Raw genomic sequence first — 17,316 nt, forward strand, 5'->3', positions numbered from 1 at the left:
TGGTCACGGAAGGAGTGGTCAGTAAAGGAGGTGCACTGCACATGCTGTGGGTGGTATCTACATGGGCTGCATAAGCCGGAAAAAAAAAGAGAGGGGTGAATCACACAAACGAAGATAACGCCGGGGAATAAACTTCGCCGATCAGGCGAGCAAACAGCAATAACAATAGAAAAGCCTACCAACGTGAGGAGGAGGTGGAACGAACTCCCCGCACCCAATCCCTGCTGACCTGTATATATCTATATATATCTATATGAGGAAAACGCGCCTTCTTCAACAACTCCACAGCATTATCACACATCGCTGTCCGTCGGTGATGACAGGAAGCTGTTGCTTTCCATCGTCATCGCACTCCCCACGGTCGTGCCGGCCCAGTCGAACGTGTGAAGACGCAGAGGTGCCCCACTACTCACGCTACGCCCCGACGTGCCACTTCCCCGTGCGGCGTTGCGCCGACTCGCGGAGGGCGTCAGCTGCCGTGCAGAACACCTCTCTCCGGTTGCCTCTGCACCTTCTCGAACGCCGTCCGGATCCCGTGCGGCGGGCGGAGCGGCCTCCGCCAACATGAAGGGCGTCTTCGTTGTAGCGGTATACTGAAGTGTGTGGGCGAGTAGGATGGCGGCGGCCGGCGACAAGGCGGGCTCCGTCCCCTTCCCACCCACGTTAGTATGGCTGCTCGTACCGCCGTGAGCGTAAGAAGAATGATGGGGGTTGGGATGGTCACTGACGCCGACGCCGCTGTTGCCGTTGGCACTCACCATACTTTGGGGGGATGCGCTTGTCGACAGCTGCGCGTGTAGTTGGCCTGGTGCGCTCTGAACGAGGATGGGAGAGGGATTGCTGTTGCTACCGCTGTTACTGCTGCTGTGCTGTCTGGGGCTGTGGAACAGCGAGGGGGTTGCTGTGGAGGCGTTGGTGGTGGCTGCCGGTGGTGGTGCCGGTGGGAGGGGGAGTTGCATGAGGAACGGCGGTGGGTGCGGCAAAACAAGGCCGCTCGCACCGGCTGGCGAGGTCACCGGTGACGCCGCCGCCGTACCCAGCGGAGAAGATCGACCAAGCATCATCGGCCGTGATGCAGCTGGCCCCGCTTTCGCTGCCGCCGTGAGCAGCCCCAGCCCCCCATCCGATATCCGCCGCGGCGGCGAAAGCGTGGCCTCCTCGGACAGATTATCGCGGAAGGAGACGCGTCGGCGATGCGCAGAAGCGGGTGTTGGTGCTGGCGGTGCTGGCAGCAGCTGCTGTGGGGGGTGCGGTGGATCTGGAGATGCGATACCGTCGCCCTGCGCCGCGACGTCCGCTGTGCCCTCTTTCACGTTAGCGGGCGGGATGCTGTGTCGGCCGTGCGGGGCAGCGAGCGACGCTGAAGGCGGCGGCTTCTGTGGCACTAGTAAGAAGGGTGAGTGCGGTCGAACCAGACTTGTTTCTTCCGCTTCCGCCTTCGTCTCCTCGCCTCGCTCTTCGTTTGTCGGCGTTGTCGTCGTGAAGGACGGGTGGTGGAGGCGGCGGACGCCTCGGTGCCGTCCGTATACCTCCGCTGCTGCTGCCGCTGCTGCTGTCGCGGCGGCGGTGGAAACGGTCCGTGGCTCCGACGCGCTCGCCTCCAACATGGAGAACATGGTCGCCCCGGTGACTTCGCCGTCGGTGTTGTTCAGCTCCCCTCCGTGCTGCTTCGTAAGCGCCTCCGCGGAGTTGAGGGGCACGTAAGGAGGCGGTGTCGGCGTGGTCTGGGCACTGCTTCCATGCCACTTACGAGACGAAATCAGAATGCTCGGACCGGCAGACGGCGAGGTGCGACAGGACGCTGCTGGCAGCCACATCGTCGGGGATGCTGCGGCGCCCGGGCCAGGGGAGAAGGGAGACGCCCACGGCTGCAGGTGGGTGGCGGAGATGTCGGTGGAGCTGTCGTCAGAGTCGAGCTGCCCACTCCGCGCAGGTGCCTCCTCGTCCCCCTCCTCGTCGCTGTCGCGCTCCGGGGGTGCGATGACAGGCGGAATTGCAGAAAGCACCGTCGTCGGCGTGAAGAAAGGCCGGGTTGCCGCAGCCCGACGCAATTCCCCTTCTGCACAGTCGCGGTTCCTTTGCTCCTCGTGCCCCATCGTCGCGAAGGCGCGCGAGGCCACCACCGCTTGCTGGCCACCACCGCTGCTGTCGCTGCTGTTGTTGATGCTGAACGATGTGACCGTGGTAGGCACCGGCAGCGTCTTCGGTGTCCGCGCACCGACTGCGCCATCCCTGGACACATACCCGACGTGCACGTGTGTGGTCGGGACCACCGATAGCACGCGTGGAGCTTCTCCGATGTCAGCAGCAGCAGCCGCCATTGGCGTGGTCGCGTGTACTTCCGGCAGTTGCGCGTCTATCAAACACAATCCACTACCACCACCACCGCGAAAGGTCTCCGCGACGGCACGGAGGCCGCTGTCGCTGCTAAACCCCTGAGCCGGGTCCGTCACCACCACTGCCAGCTGTTCCTCCTTTGCGCTTGCACTCTCCTCGCCACGGGCAGCTGCAGCAGCAGCAGTAGCGTCGCCAAAATGGTTGTCCGCATTGCTGGTCAGTGCGCTGGTACACCCACTGCGAATCGTGAAGGCGGAGCGGCTGACGATGTTGCTGTTTGGCGGTGTCGCGTTCTGCGCGGACAGCTCGTCCATCGTGAGGGGGTGATATGCGAAGCTGATGTTCGCGGCCGTCTCCGGCGGCGCGGCGTTCCGCTGCGGCGATGTCGTCGTCGCGTCCGCTTTGTTTTCATAGGTCGTTTTGGCATGCCTTCCCTGCGTGAGTGTGGCCGGGCGAGGTCCCGCAAGCGATGGACTCCCTCCGCCGTCTGGTGAAGTCCCACTACCCTCCGGGCGCTGTGCGAGTAGTGACGGCACGGCGGTCTTCATCGCCGCTGTGGGCGTACTCGCCGCGGTGTTTGTGCTTGCCAGCCAGGGGGCCGTCGATCGCGTCCGGTCCACCGCCGTCTCCTCCACCACCGGAGGTGCCGTTCGATTTTTCATGAAGACCAACGGCGCAAGCACCGGGCTGATACCCCCAACTTCCGGACCTGCGACGGGTGTTCTACGAGGCCGAGATGCGCGTGGCACCGGAGGTGCGCTGTCTCTTCCTGCCCCTGCTGCTGCTGCTGCTTCCTCATCGTTGTCCTCGTCGTGGCGTACGCCGTCAGTCTTGGCGCTGGCACACTCGTTGTTGTTGTTACTGCCGCTGTCGTCGTCCGTGCCGGAGAGTAAAATCGATGGCCACACCCGCCGTCGGCGTGGGTGCAGCTGAGAGCCCCAGGAGTGCCCCTGCTGTTGCGGTTGCTGCGTGGACGGTGACCCGTCCGTCTCCGCCATCTCCGCATCGTCGGCAGCAAAGTGGGCTGTGTGGCTCACCGGAGAGATCTGATCTCCCTCCGCTCCCTCGTCCTGGCCACCAACACCACGGCTGTTGTTCTTGCTATTGTCGCTGGGAACGGTACCCAGGCAGAGGGGCGCGCTGAGGGGTGGAGCCGCGCTGCGTACCCGCGCAGCGCTGCGCACGCCGCCGCAGCCCGTCAGCTGCCCAATGCGGTCACGCACCCCTTCCGCTGGCGCGGTGCTGCCGCCGCTGATGGTGCTATTCGCAAAGGTGCTGTTCGCGTTCTTATTCAAGTTCGTGCCATTCGCGGTGCTGCCCCCTCCAGCTCCAACAGAGGCAACACAGGAGTGCGGGGTGAACACGTCCACGCTTTCGTCGCTGTCGGACCCGCCATCGGTGCTCAGCAGCAACGCACTCTGCAGACTCAGCATTGGGCTGCGCGACGGGTACCGCCGCGGGGCTTCCTCCTCTGCCTCTCCACCACTCGTACTCGTAGACGGGTGCGCACGGCGCAGCTGCGAGACGGCGACCCCGCCGTACTCGGACGTCAGCTGCGGTGCGCTTCTCTCGCCGTCCTCCTCTCGCACTTCCGCGGAAGACCCGTCGCTGCCCTGCCGGTGGTGCGGCGAGCCGTGCGACCGCCAGTCCCGCCGCTTCCGCGTAAAGGACGAGGTCGGCTGCAAACACGGCTTCACGGTGGTCTCGCCCGCATCCCCGGAGAAGTGGGCAGCGGCGCGAGTGCGAATCACTGGCGGCTTTCGCGCGCTCGGGCGTCGACCGGTCCGCCGCATCGCCTCCGCCTTCGCTCGTAAGATTTCCTCCATGTCCACGTCGTAGGCGGAGAAGGCCTCCCTGTCGTGGCCGCGGTGCCCCGCGCCGAGCTCGTCATCGTCGTCGTCGTGCGTGGCGAAGTTCAGCATGGCGACAACGCTGGGGAAGGAGAGTCGGGTGCCATCGCGGTTGGCGTTGGTGCCGCCGGCTGTCCCGCTGGAGCTGCTGGCCGGCGTGGGGGATTCCGCGTCGGACGCGCAGACGAGCGCCACCGGGGCGGCGGGACTGATGCTGTTGCTGCTGCTGCGGCGGTGCCCCGCCCACAGCGGACTCCTGCGGGAGGATCGACGTTGGCCTGCACGATTGCGTGTGTCGTTGTCGTAGCGGAGATCAACGCTGTTGTCGCCCTCGGCAGCGGCAGCGACGGAGGACAGGGATGTCGTTGCCCGTGGGGAGAGCTGTCGCTGTCGTGCGAGTACACCGCGGCGCGACTGACACCGGCGATCCAGCGCCTTCGGCGTCGACGCGCACACCTCCATCCAAAGCTGACCAATCTCGCTCTGATCCATCACCGGGAGCGGCGGAGGCTCTGCAGTGGACTCTGCGGTCAACACTGCAGCAGCTGCAGCAGCAGGAGCTGCTATTGTTTGTGTAGCTGCTTGGTCCTCCCTCCTGCCAGGGACTCCCGCGCTTATTGCCGCAGCAGACCCTCGCACCGCTTCACTTTCGTTCCCCCTGTGTACGGCTGAGTCGGCTCTACCGTGCGGCTTGAATAGCGAACTTCGCCGCGACAACACGGAGGAGCCTTCCTGCACCGCCACGGCACTCGTCCACCTCCGCCGCGCCAGCGGCCGCATCGAGGAGGACGGGACGGAGAAGGCACGCAGTGAGTTGGTGGCCACCGCCATCAGCGCTGCCGGCTGCAGCAGCGGCATTCTAGAGCCGGCGGAAAGCACCGAAAGCACATTTGAGGTCGTTTGCTGCTGTTGCTGAGACGGCTTCGATGAACACGGTGTGCCGAGCGACGTGATCGTGGCCAGGGCGTTGTCCCCACTTCGCACGCCGTTGACGGCATCCCCCGCGGCAACAACATCGACCGCAGGCCCGGCTGCACCGGTCGCCAATGACGGCGCTAACGCGACGCCGGCAACGCTCAGCGACGACGGCGCTAGCGCGAGCCAGGGCGTTGGTGACGGGCGGGTATGTGACAGATGGCGACAGCTCCCGTTGTCCTCCTCCTGCGTGGCGGTCAGGTCGCGCGGGTTGGCGGTGCCGCTCGAACACCGCGATGTCGGAGGCCACGTCATGGGAGATGAGGCGGATAAAACAACAGCTACACCGCCGCGGTCACCCCCACCGTTGTTGTCGTTGCTGCAGCCCACCGAGGCGGTGACCAGCTCGCTGGCGGACGGACCTTTCACGAGCCCTTCGTGGACCACCGTTGTTGCTGCTGCTGCTGTGAGGGTACTACTGTGGAGGGAGCTGTGCTCGAGGCTAGAGAAAGCGGATGACGCTGTTCCCATGGCCATCGCCGTAGAAATAGTAGCTGACAGCGGGGGAGTTGCCCTAGAGGAGAATGTGCCGCCACAGCTAGTATGAGTATCGGAGACACTACCACCGGCAAAGAATTGGTAGAATGCGCTACGATGGAAGCAAACGGTAGCGGTCGGCGTCGTCGTGACAGCCGCTGCGACAGCCGTCGCCGGTGCGCCATCACAGTGCGTTTTCTCCTTTTCCGCATTAATCGACGGCACCGCTGTGCAGAGAAAAGCGGCTACGTCGCTGCCCGTGTGTTGGCGAAGCTGCGGCAACGTGGGAGACGTCGACAACGACGACTCTTGCGTTCCTGCGTCGGAGTTGCGGGCCTGTGTCGCGCTGAGCGATGCCGCGCTTCCTTGGCGGCTGTTCGTGTCGTCGTCGTCGTCGCCGTTGCTGTCGTCCTTCACCGGTTCCACAGTCGTCTTGTGGCGACGAGGCTGTGTGGGCGTGGTCGGTGCGGTGCTGCCGTTCGCCGCGTCGTGCGTTCCCTGTTTGTCAGCCTGCGCTGCAGACGCCGCGAAGTTGTCTCTCGGAGGGCCAGCGCGACGACGCTGCGGGTGCATCACAACGACTGGACACGACATCGCTGACGTGGGTGACACGTTCTCTGGCGTGTTGGCCGCTTCCTTTTGCGTCGACGACCGTCCCTGTTGCTGCTGCTGCTGCTGACGCTGCGTCTCGTCGATATCACGCGTGTCAACACGAGATGAAGGGAGTCGGGCGTCGCTTTTCTGCGGTGCCGAGGAGGTCGGAGGAAAACACGTGACCTCCTCCAGTGAGACGTCCACTGGCGCTGCCTGTCGCTGATCTCCACCATCATGATGATGGTGGCTGCTGCTTTTCGCTTCTGAATCGCTACCACCCTTGTGCATCACCGCCTTCGGGCTCTTCAGCAGCGTCATCGCGACCACGTCCCCACGTCCTTCTTCCACTTCTTCGCTCAATAAATGCGGCGTGCTGTGTCCCGGCACAGTGCTGCTGGATTGCACTTGCAAGAGAACGCTAGGGGTCGAGTTCATGATAGTGCCAGAAGAGGATGCGGAGGAGGAGGCCGCTGTGGCGGCGGACACCGCACACGTCGTTTCCGCCGCTGCCGCGGATAGCGCGGCAGCCACTGCGGCGTTGCTGTGAATCACAATCGTAGTGAGAGAGACGGACATGCTCGTGGGCGGTGTTGGCGGATACGGGCGCGGTGGCCGTCCTTGTGCTGCGGTCGCTCTTGCGGGGTCTGCGCCGAAGGACGCGGTGATCGGCTGGAGTTTTCTCCGAATCACGACAGCGCCCGCATCCGCGGTCTGTTCGGCCGGTAACGCAACGCCCTCTTCGTGGCGATGTTGCTGTGGTTGTCGCAGTGGTGGGGAATCACCGCCGCGTGGGGCTGCCTTCGCCGTGGACGCGCTCGGCTGCAAGTACGGATGGCGCCTTTGACCGCGAAATCGTGGTAGGTAACGTGGACGCGGCGCCGCTGCTTTGACAGGTTCTGCCATGGTTGCTGCGGTGGCGGTGGTGGTGGTGGTGGGAGTGTCCGCTGCGTGCACGACGGCGTCGTCGAGACTGTGACCACACATGAAGGCAACAACTAGCGAGGCCGCCGCCGCTCGGCGCTGCAGCTGCTGCGACGCCGACATGGACGAAGACAACGACGAGACCCTCAGAGACGCCTCACGTGGCAGCGGCGTGGCGAGCCGCGGGGCAGGGGAGAAGCACGCGCCGGCTGCCTTTCCCATCACCGAGGCTCCCGCGGCAAGCCCGGAGAGGCTCAATCGCATGCTGGCGGATGTCAACACCCGACCGGGGTAGGGGTGTGGGCTGATGACCGGCGGTGACAGCTGCGTGCGCGACAGAGAAGCGGAAGGGATGGAAAGATTCGGTGGTGGGCGCTGCTGCAGCTGCTGGGGGAGGGCGGAGCCGAAGGAGGCGGTGGGGGAGACGCTCAGCGGCGTGGTTTGGTGCTGCTGGTGTTGCTGGTGTTGCTGTTGTGACTGCACGACGGCTCGTGACTTGAGGCGACGCTTCGTGTAGCTGACCCTCGCCCCGCTCCGTGTCGCAGAGGCAGTGGTGGTGGTGGTCGTCGTCATCGTCGTCGAGGCGGAGTGGACGGAGACCGAGGCCGCGACCGGTGTGGATGCGTTCACTCTTTGCGCCCTCCGACGAGGTAGCGGCGGTACGGCGGGGGACTGACTGACACGTGCAAGCGCACCGGATGGGCTCTCCGATGCACAGAGCGACGACGACGACGGCTGCTGCTGCTGCTCTTGTTGTTGCTGGGAAGACTGCCTGCGCTCATGCGACGGTGAGGTGGATGGGTGTGGCGGGGAGGCCATCGTGGCGGAAGCATACAAAGGTCCAGAGGCGCTCTGGTTCGACCACGACAGCGAGTCCTCCTCCTCCCCCTCCTGCCGCCGCGCCGCTGCTGTCGTTGGGATCGATGTGCTGCTCCCCCCCGCACCGTTTCTTTGCTCCCGTACACACGCGGTCTCATCTTTCGTAGCTGCTACTGTCGCTGTTGGCGTTGCTCTCGGCAAACTCATCGGCGGTGGTCTCCCACGCGGTGCGACACGGCGCAGCACGAAGCGCCGCGTGGAGTGCGAGGTGCACATCGCAGCCGCGTCGTCGACCTTCGCGGCGGCTCGGCCCACCTTCGGCGTCGCCGTGGTAGCAGACGCGGAGGAAGGTGTGCCGATCGTCGTGGTTCGACTGCGTTGTGTTCCGCTGCGCATAGTGCTGGCGAGGTCGCTGTTGCTCCTGCTGCTGCTGCTGCTGCTGCTGCTGCGGTCGACGTCAACATTCACAATAGAGCTCGTTACGCCATCAGAGACTGCCTCCGTCGCGTCCGAGGTCGGCAAACGAGAAGCAGGACCAGCTAACGGTGATGGTGGGCTTTTCGGACTGGGGCGCTGGCGTCGATTACACGCACATCGATTTTGCCGCTGCCGTGGCTGCTTCGTCGGTGAGGTTGGAGGAGGAGACCGCAGGCACAGCTGCACGGCTTCAGCTATCACGTTTCTCTCCGCGAGCTCGTCTCCTTTGCTGTTGGTCACGCTGGTGCTGCAGCTAACGCCGCAGAGGTTGTGCCTCGCACTCATCACTCCATTCAGCTGCGAGCCCTCGTGCACGCTCGTGTCGTAGCGGTGCCGCTCTGCCGGGACCACCGTCGGGAAGAACATCTTTGCAGAGGTGGCCGTGTTTGAATTCGTGTTGTTCGACGCGAATCTGGTGAGCGGCGCCACCACGTGTGCGTTCGTGTTTGCTGTTGTAGTTCTAGTGGCCGGCGGCTGTGCCGGGGAGGCCCGCAGCGGTGGTAGGTCGTGCCGTCGCAACTTTCGCCGCGTGGCTGGCTGCCGTTTTGCCTGACCCGCTACCGGCGCGGCAGCGGTAGCAGCAGTAGTAGGCGCGGCGTTGATGCTCCCGCTAGCCCTGCTTAAGGTTTTGTTGTCGCAGGTGCTATCTTCATCCCCGTGGCCACTGTTGACCAAGCTGCACGGAGTCCGCACACTTCTACTAGCGGCCGCCACGCCGCCGCTGATGACGCTGTTGCCTCGCACGGAGGCGTTCGACCGGCGAGAGGCGGCCGAGGTGGAGTGTAGCGGCACGGTGCGCGACACCTCTGCCGGATCGCGGGTCGTGGAGCTCAGCAGCGCCGACAGCGGCAGTTGAAACAAATTCAACGCCTTCTGTGCGGCTTCTGCGCTGCTGCTGTTCGTGTCGTCGTTGTCGCTGTCGTCGCTCAATGAGAGCGGTTGTGAGGGCTGTGAACATGCATCCTGCCCCTCTGCTGCTGCTGCCGCACGCTGCGGTTTCTTCTTGGGGCTCGGTGCGTTACGCGGTGCACGACGCGCCTCATTACTGCTACTCGTTGCTGTTGCGGTGGTCGCTGGTGCTGTGGCGATCGGCGCTACGCTGCCGTGCTGCCTCTCCTGCGCCTCTCCTGCAAGTTGCGGCTGCGACAGCGAACTTTGCTTTCGTTCTTTCGGATCCCCCGTCACCGGCACGGGTGCAGCGGCGGCAACCGACGCGGGTCCGGGGGACAGGCTTCTAAAGTTCTGCCGTCCACAGAACAGCGGGGACTCGTGCGACGTCGTGCCGCCCCTGGGATTACCCTTCCTCGCATCAGCAACGACAGGTGCCGCCGTCACCTCCGTCTCAACCGGCGTGTTCTGCGCCTCATTGCGGTAGGGCATGTGGGGGAGTGAAAAGTGGCTGTCACCGTAGCCATTTTTGCTGCTGCTGGTGCTGCGTGGGCAAGGGTGCTGATGAGGGAGTTGCTGCTGCTGCTGCTGCTGCCTTGAAGGGTCTGTTGCCCGTCGTCGTGAGCCGGGCACCTGGATGTAGCAGCCTGACGTATCTCGACCACCACCACCACCGCCACCACTACCACCAGCAGCACTACTTGCTGCTGCGCTGAGGCCGCTGAGCAACACCAGTTCCGAAGAGCGCGGATACGCAGCGCTGCCGTTCGTAGTGTTGGGCAGCGAGGTATTCAAGTACGGCGAGAGCAGCTGGGGAGAGATGCTGTCGAGGTGCTCGAATGAGGGAGAGACGTGCCCGTCAACGGCGCCACCACCACCACCACCACCACCACTAGCACCAATGCTATTGTTCTTAATCTTGCTGCCCCCGACAGGTGTTACTACGGAGCGTGCGATGTGGTGTCTGCGGGTTTTGCGGTTCGACTCCGCGCTGGTGACACTGCCAAGACTACTACACCCGACCAGCTCCCGCAAGGTGGTAGACGGCGACGATGTAGACGTTGGCCGCATCGGTGGCGTGCTGCGTAGAGCCTCCGCCGCCGACCGCTTGGGCGAGGCGCCGCCAAACCGCCGCTGCCGCGATTCGGAGCGACTCGCCGAGGACGCCGTGTCGTCGAACACGGACAGCACGCGTGATGAAGTCGACTGTTGCTGCTGCTGCTGCTGCTGCTGCTGTGACCGCTGCGATGTCACCGTCGCGCGCAGGTGCATCGAGGAGCGGTTCGAGATGGCGTAGGTGGCGAAGGAGGACACGTCGGAGGTTGGCGTGACAGCGAGACGCGACGTGCTGACCCCCGCTCCTACCGGCGCAGCTCCGCCCAGGTGATGACGCAGCACGTCCGCGCTTTCCATTGACAGCGCGGCGCCGTGCGTGGACAACGACGACTCTACCGTCGCGCTGTTCGCCGATGTGTTGTTGTCGCTGTGCTGGTGGCGGTCGATGGAGGCCTGCGAGGAGTGGGAGCTGAGAAAAGGCGTGGGGGCGGGGTTGACGGCACTGTTCCCCCCGTCCTGGGTGGAAGGGGAGAGGCGGTGCGCCATTGATATTTATTTCTCTCTTCTTCCGAGACGAGAGGGTGATCCCTAATCCCAAAGCAAAGGAATGTCAAAGCTGAACCGATCCACAACAGCAAACAAACAACACCAACCACAGAACAGAGAAACAAGTAAAAAAACTTTCGCTGCAGTTTATATCCACGCTGCTGCCACGCTTAAAGAGTCCAGCTGCGAAGGGAGCAATACGTAACCGCCTTGAAATTTGCAAAGTAGAAAGACGAGTTTAAAAGGACCCAGTCACAACAGCAAAGATACATACATAGTATTCAAAAGATCCGCCACGCACCAATCAACTTCCAAAAAGGAAAAGGGAAGAACAAAAAACCGCAAGACAAATACTCTCAACGTATGCTCACCGAATGATACTTAACTTCTACGTTAAACAAAACGAAGGTAAAGACGATGGCGGGTATATCAAGAGACACAGTCACACACACCCACAACCACGTAAAACGCGAGGTGAGAAGTGTGAGCGACAACGGAAAATGCTCCCACAGAAAACGGACACGAGCGCCGTTGATGAAGACGGGAGGAGAGCTAACTAGATATATCGAACTAAAAACTGGAGGCCACGCAGAAGCATGAGAAAGCGCCTCCCCAACTGTCCAAGAGAGGCATACAACGTGAGTAGTATGGCGCTATTATATATTTATTTATATGTATAGAGAGAAGGAGAGGTGAGGTAATTATTGAGGTAACCAAAGGAGAGGGGAAAAAAAAAGTGAAAACACCACAACTGGCGGTGTTACGGTGCGACTACAGCGCAAGGTGTATATACGTATCTATATATATATTTGTGTGTAAGAAACTAAGAAGGGTATGGTAAGAGTGAGGGAAAGCGGGAAAGAACAAGAAACAAAAGCAAAATCAATAGCACCAAAACAAACAATGATTGGGGAGAGGGTTTACCGCGCTACCAAGCACAACAGCTGTAGTGACACTAGGAAGCCTACTGGGGAGACAACAATGACTTGCCCTTCGCGGGACAAGGTCGGCGGAAGATAGTTAGAGAGATAGAGAGATAGAAGGAGTTATGAGCAACACGGTGTGAATGAACTTCAAAGTACGACTAGCAATACACAAGAGAGAGAAAAAAACAAACAAACAAACAAAAAACACACGAAATATTTTTTCTGTTAGCTGAGGCAGTTGAATCGAAGGCACCAAATATCCACAGCGTAGCGGAGTAGGACGAAAATGAAGGCGGAGAAAGAAGAAAAGAGAAAAACACAAGAAGGAAGGAAGGAGAAGGGCCGGGATTTTTTTCTTTGTTTTATTCTCTTGTTTGCTAGGGGTGACACTGACCGTGCCAGAACAGAGAAAGAAACAGGCGAAAGTGGAAAGAAAGGCGGCGAGGGATGGGGCTCTCTGTTGGACGCGCCGTCAACGCTGCCGTCGGGGGCCGAATCAGAGGTGGGAAAACAAGAGATGATGAAGAAGAAGTGCTTCGATTGGCGTTACAACTATTTATCCTCGTGGGTGCAAGGACTCAAAAGAAGGGTGGCGGTGGTAGAGGTATTCGGTGAACTAAACAGAAGTGCCAGCTTCGCAGAAGACGGCAGGAGAACACACACACACACGCACGCACACACGTTGAAATACCACCTGCGACGAGAGTGCTGGAGCGTGTTGTTCCACTGCCTCGTTCGGCGTCTACGCAGCAGAAAACAGAAGCGACCGCAGCAGCAATAAAATCTGATTGAAATCAGCAATGACTGTGTGAAGGTGGAAAACACCTTCAAAATCTGAAAAGAGAGATAAAAACCAACGCCACAAAGCAGAAGAAAGCACAGAAGTGACGTGAGATGGTCAGGTTCGTTGGCTGCAGTACCGTCTCGGCTTCAAGCCGCAGCAGCAGGGGAAAAGATGACACGTGCGAAGCGGACGCGTTGACTGCGATAGAAGAAAGAGAGGTGGAAGGTGAGAGAGAAAGTTGGGCGGAGGGGGAAGGAGGGTGGAGGGAGAAAGAAAGAGGAGGTCAAAACCTCGAAGGAGCCAAGCAACACACTAAACAAGAAAGGAAAGAGAAAAGAGAAAAGAATAGCTTTTCGGTGTATGTGCGGTTTCCGAAGAGAACCGGCAAAAGGCGCGAAGGAAAGAGGGAAGAAAGAACCGCAGATGCACGTGAAAGGAAACACACAGACACACAGAGAGACAGACAGACAGAGAGGAAAACAAACAAACAAACAAAAAAGGCCGCAGCGGAGACGCGCCCTCGACACAATAATAATATACAATCTCTTCAAGAGATGCTGTTATGACCACGCGTTTTACTTCGGCGCTGACCCAGCAAGTCGTTCCTCTCGCGTGGGTTTCTTTGTGTGGTGTACGCGAAAGGAGTTTAGAAAAACACCGACGAGAAACATAAAGTACGCACACCCTCGTACTGGAATGAAAAGAAAAGAGAAATAAAGTACAATTTTGTTTGCAGTAGTGAAAGAAAGAGAAAGAGAAAGAGGAAAAAACTAGTAAGAAGGCAATCGCTTTCGCCCGGGCAACGACTCTAAAAAACAAACAAACAAAGAGTTGACAAACACACACACATACAGAATTTAAGTAGCCTCGCCTGAAAAGCAGAGACAGTAAGCGATCTGGAAGAGGACAATGCACACGTTTTAAAGGAGTCCTTCTTGCTCAACGCCTCTAAAGCGTAAAGCGAGGAAGAGTAGAAGATAATCGAAAATAGAACAAACAAACGGTTTCCAAAGAAAAAGAAAAGAAGAATACATGCGGTAACCGCTCTCGATCTTGCTTTCCCCCCCTCTCGTACGTAAGCTCGCACCTCCGCGCTATGAAAGGCGAATAGGACCTTTGCTTCTTTTTTGGAGAAGAAGAAGGCCGGGGTGTGGGGTGGGGATGATGCTGAGCAGATGCGTGAACTAATGGGAGGGCACCTTCTGCGCCAACAACAACAAAGCAGCAGCAGCAGCAGCAGCAGCAAAAGAAATAATAATAATAATATTACTAGTAGTAGAGGTACTACTAATAAAAACAATAGTCAAAGACAACTATAAGAAACGAGAAAAGGATCCAATGATACACACGGTCCTCTTCTTTTTTTTCTGTTGTTGTTGCGTTGTGCGAATGCCAGATGACTCGCGACACCGCAGGTATTTTTTATGTTTGACGTAGCTGCCGTCCCCAGAAGAAATAGAAGGTAAGCTGTAGAGAGATATGTAAGGTTATTCGGAGTCGACAGCGCCGCCCCCCTCTCACTCACAGACAAGCAAAGCGGCTCTTTCGGCGTATGCAGGTTTTTCTTTTGTGTTTTAGGCGATTTATTATTCGGACGTCCTTATTCTACTTCACCTTCGCTTTCCAAGTATATATATATATATATTAATGATTACTATGTTATCTTCTTGAACAAGCGAGTGGTACGGCAATGAGACTTAGGCTGAAGGAGAATAAAGAGGAAGAAGAGAAAGCACGACAGATACAGGCGCGATGAACGCAGATGCTGCTCTTCTTCGCTACGAGTGGCAAACACGCACACGACGCGCCGCTTCCTTATTGAATCATGACTGGGAGATTATCGTGTTGCCTCCTCTTCTCTTATTCACCGCTGTAGTAACTGTCTTTGAGCTACCAAACGCGACTTCTTCGTTTTATGGTCTTTTTCTTTCTTCTTCTCGCGTTTCTCTACCAAACCGCGAAAGAGCAAAGGGAGCAACAGTAATGATTCGTAAGAAGACAAAGAAAGGAAGGCAACGACTGCACACACACACACACAGACACAAACCGAAACGAAGATGCGTGTTACGCCGTGAGCAGAAGTCACAACTCTCGTGCTGATGTAGCTATATATTAACATATATATATATATATATATATGTAGGCTGAGAGAAACATGCGATGCAATACAATTGAGAAGGAGTAATAATAATAGTAATAATAATAGTCGAGGGCCATTTTGAGAAGGAGGTGTGACAGGTGGGGAAGGACGACGAAAGAAGAAATAGAATATAAAAGAAGAAAGGAAGGAGGGAGAGGTAAATATATTTGACAGAGGAGGCCAGACGGCACGCAACATCGCTGCATGGGAAGGTTGGCTTTCGTTAAGACCACGCAGGCGTTCTGGTCCTCCCATGCACGGGGTGGGGGGAAGGGGGAGGGGGACATCTGCACCTCTCTCTCTCCTTCCTCTTCTTCACTTAAAACACCAGTTTTTTTTTGATTTCTTCGATAGAATAGAGCAACCAACACGCAACACGCACCATCGTGTTTAGGCGACCTTGAAGCGGGAAACGTACGCCAGCGATCCAGCCGTAATCACACGAAGGAGGAGAGGAGACAGCATTGCGAGAGAAGGGAGAAGTGTGTTATGTGGGCGTATGTGCGTGCGTGTCTCTGTGTGAGCAACAGCGTGGAAATAATAATAATAATAATAATAAGCAAAGTAGCCGCTACCAATACGCGCAAGGAACATCAGTCACAAAGGAATCGTTCAGGCATATTTCAAATTAAGAACATTAAGAAACCCACGACAACCAACAACAGTAGGTACATTCCTCGACAGACTTCCCCCCTTTTTTAAAACACCGTTTCGCCTTCCCTTTCTTTTCAGCTTGCCATGCCAGGCGGTGGTGGCGGGCGCAGCGCCTTGTCCTCGTCGCGAATCTCCACTTTAAAAGCCTCCGACGACCGCTGATCCTTCCAGTGGTGTGCGCCGGACGTCGGCCCGAGGCCCTGCCGGTGCAGATGCTCCTTCCCCGGCTCCACGTCGGCGAAGCTTTGAAACTGCTGCCGCGACACCTCCGGATCGTACACCTCCTCCATGTACGTCTTCACGTCCTGTCCGGTGTCCTTCGGTATGGACATGGAGTCGAACTCGTAGGTGCCCGTCTTTGTAAAGTTGTGGTGCTTCTCCAGCACGTAGATCGCGCGACGACACTCCTCGATGCACTCGTCGATGAGCAGCTTCTCCGTGGCCTGTGCACGACGACGGAAGCACATGCGCGCGTAGGCGATCATACTCCGCTTCCGCACGCTCTTGTAATGCATGAGCCCCTTCAACACGTTGCGGTAGAGGAGTAGCACGAGGGCCTTGTGCTCCGCTGTCGGGGTAAACTCCCAGCTGGCGCGGGTGCGGTTTGGGTCGTCCGGGTGCCGCGGCATGTTCGCCTCGTCAAACTCCTTCGCGTACTCCACCGTGGCCTGCTGCTGCTGCGCCTCCCGCGCCCGCGCTGCGCGGTGTATCTCCAAGTCGTAGGATACAGGACGTCGACTCGGCCCGGTCAGGTGCGCGCCGCGCTCGATGAGAATATCGTCAATGGCTTGCTTCGGCACGGTCGACCCCGGCGAGGCGCCACCGCCCATTTGCTGCCGCGGCAGGCCCCCACGCGGACTCTGGCCGCCAACCGCGTTGCCCTCCGTTGCCTCCACCGACTCATTCGCCATGGGCTGACCGACGTCCTGCCGGCCGAGGCCCACGGCATTTTCGCTGATGAAGGTGTCCTTGGCGGTTACCTTGGCGGAAGCCACCGCGCTGCCGCGGTAGTTGCTGCTCTGGCCAAGCCAGGAAGAGAAGAAGAGCAGGGGGCGAGTGGAGTGCACGAGGCCGCTGCGGGTGGACGCGGTGGGGGCGGCTGCTACTGCGTACGTTGCGGCCGCTCCTACGCAGCGGAAAGGACGCTGCGACAGCCGTGCGCGCACGCCGGCGTACAGCATGCTGCTCCTCCGTTGCAAAAAAAAACACCGCGCGCTTCTGCTAGGTAACATACAAAAGGAAACGTATTACATACAAACAAGCCACAATAATAATAGTAATGAACAAAGACGAATAAGAATACGAAGTACGGCTTAAGAAGAAAAAAAGAATGTGCAGTTGCGCGTGGAAGTAGGCTGCAACTTACTGCATGCGCTGCCACGGATACGTGCGTGAGCGCGTCATGGGGGCCGCGAAAAAATGAAGAAGTGGGTGGAAGGAGGCGAAATTCGGACTCTGCCGTTCTGGTGGAGACATTCGGTGAGCGAGCGAGAGGGGCGTGGGGGCGAGTCCGCCAAGCACCAAAGAAGACGCTGCGTCTGCGGGTCCTCTTCCTACATTCACACAAGAAGGCAGCGAAGCAGAATGTTTTCATGTTTGCTGCTAAAGGAAGCTCCCACCAACGGAAGAGACAATAATAGGAACAAGAGGCTTATTCCCCCTCTCTGTTATATAGCCAACCGTGGATACACGCGTGTAGCGGGCACGAGAAGCTGCCCCATCGGAGCCACGACATCTGCACGGGCGCGTAGGCATCGTGCCATAAATCGTATTTTGGTTTGCTACAGAAGAAAAAAAAACCTGATCCGCAACAGACAAATAGAGCAAGCCGAAAAAACCCAAAGCGGAAGGATGTTGATGACCCGCTTCGAA

General features: G+C 58.9%; 2 protein-coding genes across 4 annotated transcripts; both read right to left on the reverse strand.

Annotated features, from left to right (window-relative positions):
• Window positions 1-293: 293 nt before the first annotated feature.
• Window positions 294-14,795, reverse strand: ABB37_09025 (hypothetical protein; the record flags this gene model as incomplete). Of its 2 annotated transcripts, none has more annotated exons than XM_015808258.1 (1): window positions 294-14,795. In XM_015808258.1, exon 1 carries the CDS (start codon window positions 10,938-10,940, stop codon window positions 294-296), a length of 10,647 nt encoding a protein of 3,548 aa, XP_015653149.1. In that variant the 5' UTR covers window positions 10,941-14,795. The 2 variants fall into 2 exon arrangements, with proteins under 2 accessions (XP_015653149.1, XP_015653148.1); XM_015808257.1 differs by having other exon boundaries at window positions 294-14,353.
• A 723-nt stretch (window positions 14,796-15,518) lies between these two features.
• On the reverse strand, window positions 15,519-16,819 carry ABB37_09026 (putative mitochondrial hypothetical protein; the record flags this gene model as incomplete). Of its 2 annotated transcripts, none has more annotated exons than XM_015808260.1 (1): window positions 15,519-16,819. In XM_015808260.1, exon 1 carries the CDS (start codon window positions 16,674-16,676, stop codon window positions 15,519-15,521), a length of 1,158 nt encoding a protein of 385 aa, XP_015653151.1. In that variant the 5' UTR covers window positions 16,677-16,819. The 2 variants fall into 2 exon arrangements, with proteins under 2 accessions (XP_015653151.1, XP_015653150.1); XM_015808259.1 differs by having other exon boundaries at window positions 15,519-16,810.
• Between the last annotated feature and the right edge of the window lie 497 nt (window positions 16,820-17,316).

This window comes from Leptomonas pyrrhocoris (assembly GCF_001293395.1).
Source record: "Leptomonas pyrrhocoris isolate H10 chromosome Unknown, whole genome shotgun sequence".
Classification (NCBI taxonomy): domain Eukaryota; phylum Euglenozoa; class Kinetoplastea; order Trypanosomatida; family Trypanosomatidae; genus Leptomonas; species Leptomonas pyrrhocoris.